The 8,894-nt window shown below is 43.1% G+C and overlaps 2 protein-coding genes across 2 annotated transcripts; one reads left to right on the forward strand and one right to left on the reverse strand.

The window, feature by feature from the left end:
- Nucleotides 1-615: 615 nt before the first annotated feature.
- On the reverse strand, nucleotides 616-3,651 carry LOC131227893 (pentatricopeptide repeat-containing protein At1g08070, chloroplastic-like). Its single transcript, XM_058223722.1, has 2 exons — nucleotides 1,582-3,651; nucleotides 616-1,507 (listed from the first exon to the last, which is right to left on the reverse strand). The coding sequence occupies exon 1, from the start codon at nucleotides 3,599-3,601 to the stop codon at nucleotides 1,709-1,711; it is 1,893 nt and encodes a 630-aa protein (XP_058079705.1). The 5' UTR covers nucleotides 3,602-3,651; the 3' UTR covers nucleotides 616-1,507; nucleotides 1,582-1,708.
- A 2,502-nt stretch (nucleotides 3,652-6,153) lies between these two features.
- On the forward strand, nucleotides 6,154-8,624 carry LOC131227543 (pentatricopeptide repeat-containing protein At5g50390, chloroplastic-like). Its single transcript, XM_058223343.1, has one exon. It carries the CDS (start codon nucleotides 6,359-6,361, stop codon nucleotides 8,456-8,458), a length of 2,100 nt encoding a protein of 699 aa, XP_058079326.1. The 5' UTR covers nucleotides 6,154-6,358; the 3' UTR covers nucleotides 8,459-8,624.
- The last annotated feature ends 270 nt before the right edge of the window (nucleotides 8,625-8,894 follow it).

An 8,894-nucleotide genomic window follows, 5' to 3' on the forward strand; every position in this document is an offset into this window, starting at 1 on the left:
CACTTTGGCAGGAAATATGGTAGGGTACCACAAGTTGTGGTACTTTTGCCTGTAGCATTAGATAATATATTCTCCAATCACTGACTTCTGATTCTGTTGAATGAATTCCTTATGAAAGTAAAAGAGTCGTTCTGCCTCTGTCACCCTGTGGGCCCAAATGCTGAGATGGTAATAGTGGGATTGATTTGAACCGTCCATACCGTTGTTACTACCATAGATAAGCGATTGTCCCCCAATCACACTTCAGTGATGATCATAGCCTTGCTTTCTCTTCATTGTGCTAAATTCCATGATATGGACGGTTGCGATCAACCAACCACTAAGCATGTGCGACACATTGAGCGGCGATGCGTTCAATCCTAAGCTGTGACAGAGAGTATTAACCATCTCTGTTGAATCTAGGAAGCAATGGAATTCTCAGATTCTCACAAGTCACCTTCCATTCACTTCAACCAACGGTCTGGATTCGGATGCGGATTGGCTGGTGTACCACACACCAGCTATATAGCTGATGTATTGACGTCAGCAAGTTCTTTGGATCCCATCATGAGGTATGTGTTATATCCAAACCGTCCATCCAGTTGGCGATCCCGTATTAAGGCTTGAGACGAAAAATAACAGAGACATAAAGATCAACTGGACCACACTACAAAAAGAAGTGATGAATTGAACGTATACCATTGAAACCCTTTTGGGGGTCACAGAAATTTCGGATCGATATAAAATTTGTTTTTCCTCTTAATCCAGGTATTTTTTACCTCATGAACTGATTGGATGGAAAATAAACGTTATGGTGGGGCCTGAGAATTTTTTAACGGTGAAAATCATTATCCCCGCTTCTATTTTTGGTGTGGTCCATTTGAGATTTTGATATGATTAATTTTTTTTTCTAATGCTCTAAAACAATCTCGAAAAATGGATGAACGGTGTGGATATAATAAATACATCATTGTGGGTCCCATGTAACTTTGATCTCCTTTGAACAGTACGTAAACTCGGAGTTCAAGGACCGTCGGCGCTCGTCTTCGCACGGCACGTATCTACACCAGCCAATTCGCGTCCCTGGATTCCAAGCTATGTAAAAATCGCACCGTCCATGTACATGCCAGATCTACACAGGGTCCACCTGAATATGTGGGTATGCTGAATGTGGACAGTCTATTTTAGACTTTTAGTCATCAATCTTTATCATACTCTATGGCCCACCTGATGTGTGGACCAGACTGGTTTCAAATCAAGGAAGAAACTCCACTGTGGCCCACCTGATGAACATCCCAGATCTTATGCAAACTTTCCATCTCAAAGAACTCCCACATGAATGATTGGCAAGCATCACTTCCATTATCCTTACTTGAGGGGCCACACAGTAAGACTGAGATGTAGGAACTACATATCACAGTGATTGGATGGTTAGGATTACCTGATAGGACACAGCACAGTTGCTACTGGTCTATCTTGCAATCCAGACGCTGCAGACCCGATCCGACAGGCCATGTTTTGGAGGAGTCTGAGGTTAAAGATGTAATTATGATTTCCAAATCGCAATAAATGCAATAGATATGGTATTTGAGGATTACTCACCATTCTTGCAATACAAACAGTGATTTTGTGGAAAATGATTTCTTTTACTGCTGATTCCTCCAAAACTATTGAAAGAAGAAGTATCTTGTCTTTCCTTTTCAACCTGTATCGTCTGTGAATTTTCTCTCTAATGACTCGGTAATCTCATTTCCTTGAACAATCCATCCAATATATGATATATTCTTTGTATTTGAGGATGTGATGTGGACCCCACAAGAAATTCATGCACAACCCCATCCACACTAATCCAACTGCGCCCCGGCTGCTTCCACACCCTTCTCGCCTTCATCAAACCCCTCAGCTCCTCAATCTCCCCCCATTGCTGATCGACCGCCAATGCATTCGACAACATCACATACCCGGCAGAGTTTTTGGGGTCTGCATCGACGAGCCTTCTAGCAACATATGGAGCTAAGTCCGCTCTAGAGTGGAGCAAGCAAGCACCAAGCAAAGCCCCCCATACCATACCATTAGGGTTGATATGCATGGCCCGCACAACCGCAAGGGCCTCACCTACATGCCCAGCCCGCGCAAGGAGATCGACGAAACATGCATAGTGTTCTAGTTTGGGTGTGGCCGAGTAGCGTCTCTGTATGTCCATGAAGAGCGAACGCCCTTCGCTTACCAATCCTGAGTGATTGCATGCACATAACATGCCTACGAATGTCCCGTCGTTGGGTTGTATACCAAAATCTTCCATTTTAGAGAAGAGCTCGAGGGCCTCTTCTCCTTGGCCATTTATAGCAAGGCCCATGATCATGGCATTGAAAGAAACTGCATCTTTAGTGCTCATTCGATCAAATATCTCCCGAGCTCTCTCCAAGCTACCGCATTTAGAATACATGTCTATAAAAGCTGTGGCGAGAATTGAATTGGATTCAAGAATCGCTTTACGCCCTTTAACTTTCATGTATTCATGGACCCATCTCCCAAGATCTAAATCTCCCACTTGGGCACAAGCTGAAAGCACACTGACCATTGTAACATGGTTAGGTTTCACACTCGGATGTGTGACCATGAGGCGGAAAAGACCCAAAGCCTCCATGGGATGCCCATTCTGCATGTACCCACCAATCATGGCATTCCAAGTGAGCACACTTCTTCGCCCTCTTACACTCTCAGACATTTTATCAAACACATCTCGACTCTTCTGAATCTCCCCAATTTTTCCATACAAATAAACACGAACTGTATCAATAGCATCACGGCAAATTTCATCTGCATCGTTGTAGCCACCGAATTCTGATAAAACCGATTCCCATCTCCCTATTTCTTGAGGCTCAAGATTTGAACAAGCAGATAGAATGCTAACCATTGTATCGTTTTCTGGAATCAGATTCTTTTCAACCATTTGCAGGAAAAGAAGCATAGCTTCCTCTGATCGGCCCAATTGAGCGTAACCAGCAATCAAACAAGTCCAAGAACAAACCATTTCTTTACATGGAATTTCATCAAACACCTTTCTTGCTGAAAATAAATCTCTAACACCCTTCGCATAAACTGCGAGAAGGCCATTGCAAACGACGGAATTCTGATCAAAACCGGATTTGATGATATGGTTATGGACTTGAAACGTAATTACGGAGTCGGTCGAGCGGAAACAGGCCTTAAGAAGGAAAGAGAAGGTGAAATCGTTGGGGGAAAGTGACAGGAATATCAAGGTCTTGAAGACGGAAATGGCATCAAGGACAAGGCCATCTTCCGCAAGGATGCGAATGATCGCATTGAACGGGAAAATATTGGGGTTGTGGAGATGATAGAAAACACGGAGAGCTAAGCGAGATGGGTAGCGTCCGATGAGGCGGGTCGCGACTAGATCGTCTTGATCGGCGCCGACTCGGAAGATTCGGGCGTGGGCTTGGAGGAGGTGGGGAGGTGAGAGGGGAGCTTGAAGAAGGAGAGAGAGGGGTTTTTGGTGGTTGGAGGTTGGAGAGGAAGAGAGAGAATGAATCAAGAGCGGAGGCGAAGAGTAGGAGCAGCGCTTTAAGTTTGAAGAAATGGCGGGAGAGGATGAGAACATGCTTTTGAATTTTGAAATTCTGGTAATTTTAGTTCCAACGGTTAGGAAGGGATTTGAGGTACATCAGGGGTATTTCAGTTAATTTATTCAAAACACAGGGGCTTTTTTGTAATGAGAGGAGTAACACATCCAACCTCTGTGGGGCCATCATCTTGTATTATGTAAAATCCACTCCGTTCATCAGGTGACAAGACTTATTTTCACCGTACATACAAACTATCAGCCTGATAGAAGATTCACGCTGCCCACATCAATGAGAATAGTGTGAAATTGCTCCTAAAAACCTATTTGTTCACCTGTTGTGGCCCACCTGAGTATTGGAACATGCTGATCTCTTCGCTCTATTGAGTTACACTTGATTAAGGGTTTTGATTAAAGATATACACCATGGTGGCCCGGCACACAAACCTATTGGTCTGCATCACGATCCCACTCTTCCCTGTGGTGTGGCCCACTTGAGTTCTGTATATTGTCTATTTTTGTTCCAAGGATCTCACATCAAAGGATGCGCGTGATGGACGGAATGGATTTCACAAATACAACACGCTGGGGCTGATTCTGGTCCGTGAACAGTTCTGGGGCCGAATGCTTGTTGTTGGCCGTTCAGTAAGTGGGCCATGGCATGGCATGGACCGATTGGATAGTCCTGATTTTTCGGATCATATCATCATGGTGGGACTCACTTGATGCTTGGAACATAAGTATCAAACATGATACTCTCCCAGATTATCAAATAACTCCCAAGTTACATATGAGATTTCCTTTTTCTTTTTACAAAAATCTCAAATCATAAATGGGACATCTAATCTTGGATTGATAATTCACAATAACGATTGAGAAAGATGTTAATCATAAAATTAGAGTAAGATGGATGAAAAGGAATTGTGTTTTTGGAGTTTTTGTGTACCCACTCCATACAAATCAAATTGAAGGAGAGATTTTATGAAATAGATATAAGATTGGCCATTAATTCAAGATAGAATGTTGGAGTAAAGGAATAATAAGTTGGTAGGATGCGTATAGCTTTATTGCTATTACTGAGATGGGTGAGTTGAAGGACGGAAGGATGGAGCTTGAAATGAACACGTTCAAAGGGAATTATGAGTAAGATAAGAGCTCAGGCATGGCGCAAAAGTTCATGAGTAGCGGCAGCAAGCAAACATCTAATGACCCTTGAATGATTAGAACAACGGAACAAGATTCATGTAGCCATCACCAATTAATTGAAATGTAAGCTTTAATTGAAATAACGGCTTGGATGTTGTTGAAGTTGCAAATAGATATGGCACGATGCTCATTTTTATGCGCTACTAAGAGGCTTACTGTGGAAACCTACCTAGGGCCCACCGTGACGTTTATTTCTCATCCAACCTATTCATAAGTATACATCGATATGAACGAACACAAAACAAAAATATCAATTTTATCTAAAATTAGAGTTGGACATCGAGTCAAGTCAAACCTAGTTAGGACTAACCTGACTTGACCTGGTTTTGAAATAAACCTAACGCGAACTCAATTCAACTCGGTATTGAGTCCAGCATGCCTGACCGGATCTGAGTCCGAGTATGGCTTGAACCGAGTCCAACCAAGTCATAGGTACAAAGTCAGGTCAAGTCAGCACCAAGTCGAGTCAAGTGTGACGGGTATCCACAAGTTGAAATCATAGCTCAAAAACTAAGTGTACATATAGAAATTGAAGCCTCTCCATCAACTACACCATCTCAAATTTAAAATGTGAAATTTGAGTTTTATTTTATTTTATTTTATGAGTTAGGTTTTGGATCGAATCGAGTCAATACCCAAAGTCTACTCGGTTTGGATGCCAAGTCAAAACGAGCAGGACAAGTCGAGTTTGCTGAGTTGAGTCGTCCCATGCTCTATCTAAATGAAAGTTTTTAACGGTGGTCGTTAAATGCTCAGTGTGTGTTTGTCCACTGGAACCTGGATCTGTCACATTTTTGCGCTCATAAGGGTCCCGCGTATGACATACATTGGCCGAATATGGGTATGCCCGACGCTAACCCAACGCCATGCAACCGATGCCATGTATGGGTTTGGTATCGGTCGGTCTAGAGGCCGGTTCAGGTCAAACCGGTAAATACCCGGTCTGGTCCCGATGCAAACTACACAGGGGCCCAACTAAAAATCTTAGTTGGACCACACCACAGGAGAAAAATAATGATCCGATATCCACCATTAAAATACTCCTAAGGCCCACTGTACTGTTTATTTGACATCCAATCTGTTGATTAGGTCATACAGACATAGATGAAGGGAAACAATAAATATCAGCTTGATCCAAAACTTTTATGGCCCCAAAACCTTTTTAATGGTCAAAGTTCATTCAACACTGTTTCCTGTAATGTGGTCCACTTAAGATTGATATATATTCATTTTTTCCTTTTTAATATAAAATGATCTATAAAAATAGATGGACGGAATGGATGAAACACATAAATCATGGTATGGCCCACAGAGCACCGACCACCAGCCAATGGCCGGTGGCAGGGGGAGTAGCCAATCTGTTTCCGACGCAGATCTCTAAAAACAACTCTCCCAAACACCAAGGAGGACGGAGTTCTCAAGGCTGGAAAATCCCAACATGAGCGAGGAACAGAACTACCCAACTCCCACCAACATCAACGACCTTCTTCTCATCACCCTCCGCTCAATCCCAAGCATCGATTTTTTTCCATCCCTTGTCCATCCGATTCAAATCCTCCACCTCTCTTCCCCTTCCTCTGTAAATCCTCTATGGAAAGAATCATGCTATCACCCTTTCCCACCATATTTTCAGATCCAATCCAAAACAATTCCAGAATCCCACGCCTTCTCTCGGATTCCAGCACTCTCTTCTTCTGTAAATCTGATTTCTCATTGCCCAGAAGGAAGAACCGAGCTCAAATTACCTGCTCTTCTCTTGAACAAGGTCTCCATCCTAAACCCAGGCCGAAACCGAGTCGAATTCATGAAGATCTCGACTCAGAGGCCGATTCTCAAAAAACCCAGATGAGAAAACCTGCTACGAGCCTTGGGAATCAAATCGAGAAGTTGGTTTTCTTCAAAAGGTATGGTGAAGCTCTTGAACTGTTTGAAATTGTAGAATGCAAGGACGATTTTGTCTTAGAAGGTAGTACATATGATTCTCTCGTAAATGCTTGTATTGGATTGAGGTCGATTAGAGGTGTGAAAAGGGTGTTTAATCACATGGTCGAGAGTGGGTTCGAACCGGATCAGTATTTGAGGAACAGAATGTTGTTGATGCATGTGAAGTGTGGGATGATGATAGATGCCCGCCGGCTGTTTGATGAAATGCCTGAAAGGAACTTGGTTTCTTGGAACACCATTATAGGAGGGCTGGTTGACTCAGGTGATTACAAAGAGGCGTACCAGTTGTTCTTGTTGATGTGGAAGGAGTTCTCTGATGCTGGGTCCCGCACGTTTGCTACTGCCCTCAGGGCTTGTGCTGGATTGGGACTGGTTTTTGCCGGTCAGCAGTTGCATTCCTGCGTGTCGAAGATGGGGATAGATGGAGATATATTCGTGTCATGCGCGCTGATTGATATGTACAGTAAGTGTGGGAGCATTGAAGATGCTCAATTTGTTTTTGATGAGATGCCGCAAAAGACAGTAGTTGGGTGGAATTCGATTATAGCAGGGTATGCACTTCATGGCTATAGTGAGGAAGCTCTCAATCTATATCATGAAATGAGAAAATTGGGTGTGAAGATGGATCACTTCACTTATTCGATAATTATTAGAATTTGCACCAGACTGGCTTCATTAGAACATGCCAAGCAAGCTCATGCTGGTCTGGTGCGTCATGGTTTTGGTTTGGATATAGTGGCTAACACAGCATTGGTGGACTTCTATAGCAAATGGGGTAGGGTTGAAGATGCACAGACCGTTTTTGATAAGATGCCACACAAAAATGTCATATCTTGGAATGCTTTGATAGCTGGATATGCCAACCATGGCCAAGGAAATGAGGCTGTTGAAATGTTTGAGAAGATGCTTCATGATGGAATGATTCCAAACCACGTTACCTTTCTTGCTGTTTTATCCGCCTGCAGTTATTCTGGATTATCAGATGAAGGATGGGAGATTTTTGAGTCAATGAGTCGAGACCATAAGATCAAGCCTCGGGCAATGCATTATGCTTGTATGATTGAGTTGTTGGGCCGAGAAGGGCTTTTAGATGAAGCTTTTGCTTTGATAAGAGATGCTCCCTTCAGCCCTACAGAGAACATGTGGGCTGCCTTGCTGACAGCTTGTAGAATTCACAAGAACTCAGAGCTCGGAAGGTTTTCTGCAGAAAGGCTTCTCGGAATGGAGCCCGAAAAGCTAAGTAATTATATCGTGCTTTTGAATATATATAACAGTTCTGGGAGGCCAGATGAAGCTGCCAAGGTGTTAGGGACCTTGAAGAGAAGGGGATTGAGGTTGCTTCCCGCCTGTAGTTGGATTGAGATCAAGAAACGAACTCATGGGTTTCTTTTTGGTGATAAATCTCATCCTCAAAGCAAAGAGATTTATAAAAGATTGGATGACTTGATGGAGGAAATCGCCAAAGAAGGCTACATTCCTGGTGGGAGATCTTTGCTTCCTGATGTGGAAGAACAGGAAGAACGAATGTCGGTGCATCATAGTGAGAAGTTGGCTGTTGCTTTCGGGCTTATCAGTACGTCTGATTCAACTCCACTGCAGGTAGTTCAAAGCCATCGGATCTGCAGCAATTGCCATGATGTTATTAAACTGATAGCCATGGTTGCTAAACGGGAAATTGTCCTGAGAGATGCGAGCCGATTTCATCATTTCAAACATGGGTCTTGTTCTTGTGGGGATTATTGGTGATTATACAAATTCAGGATACCGTAGCCTAGCCTGCGGAAAGATTCAATTTAGCAGCGTGAGGATGTTTTGCTCCATCCATTTCAATGCAAAGAAAGTTGCAGTGTATGTCTTTGTACTCCATAGGAATAACACAGTCTAATACAAGATGTATACTAATTATTTAGCACTTCTTCTACACTCTGCAAAATGAGTACCAATGGGTCGCATGGCTGATGCAATCAAGAACCAGACTGCGAATGCAGTGGGCCACGCTATGTGTGGGCCTTGGCTGAAATCAGGCTGATTCAACAATCCTAAATGCTTGATCAGAACATTGTGCAAAAAGGGTTGGTGGCCATCTCTTTCCCCAAATTGATTATCCTATTTTTGGTCTGCGGCTCATAAACGGTTTTATGCTGGATGAGTGACCCAAATTTTGCACAGGTCTGCTATGTGT

Source organism: Magnolia sinica, chromosome 15 (assembly GCF_029962835.1).
Source record: "Magnolia sinica isolate HGM2019 chromosome 15, MsV1, whole genome shotgun sequence".
Lineage (NCBI taxonomy): Eukaryota > Viridiplantae > Streptophyta > Magnoliopsida > Magnoliales > Magnoliaceae > Magnolia > Magnolia sinica.

Bases quoted from the DNA above. Each gene is read 5' to 3' on its own strand.
- LOC131227893 (XM_058223722.1), bottom strand. From the start codon at position 3,601: ATGTTCTCATCCTCTCCCGCCATTTCTTCAAACTTAAAGCGCTGCTCC.
- LOC131227543 (XM_058223343.1), top strand. From the start codon at position 6,359: ATGGAAAGAATCATGCTATCACCCTTTCCCACCATATTTTCAGATCCA.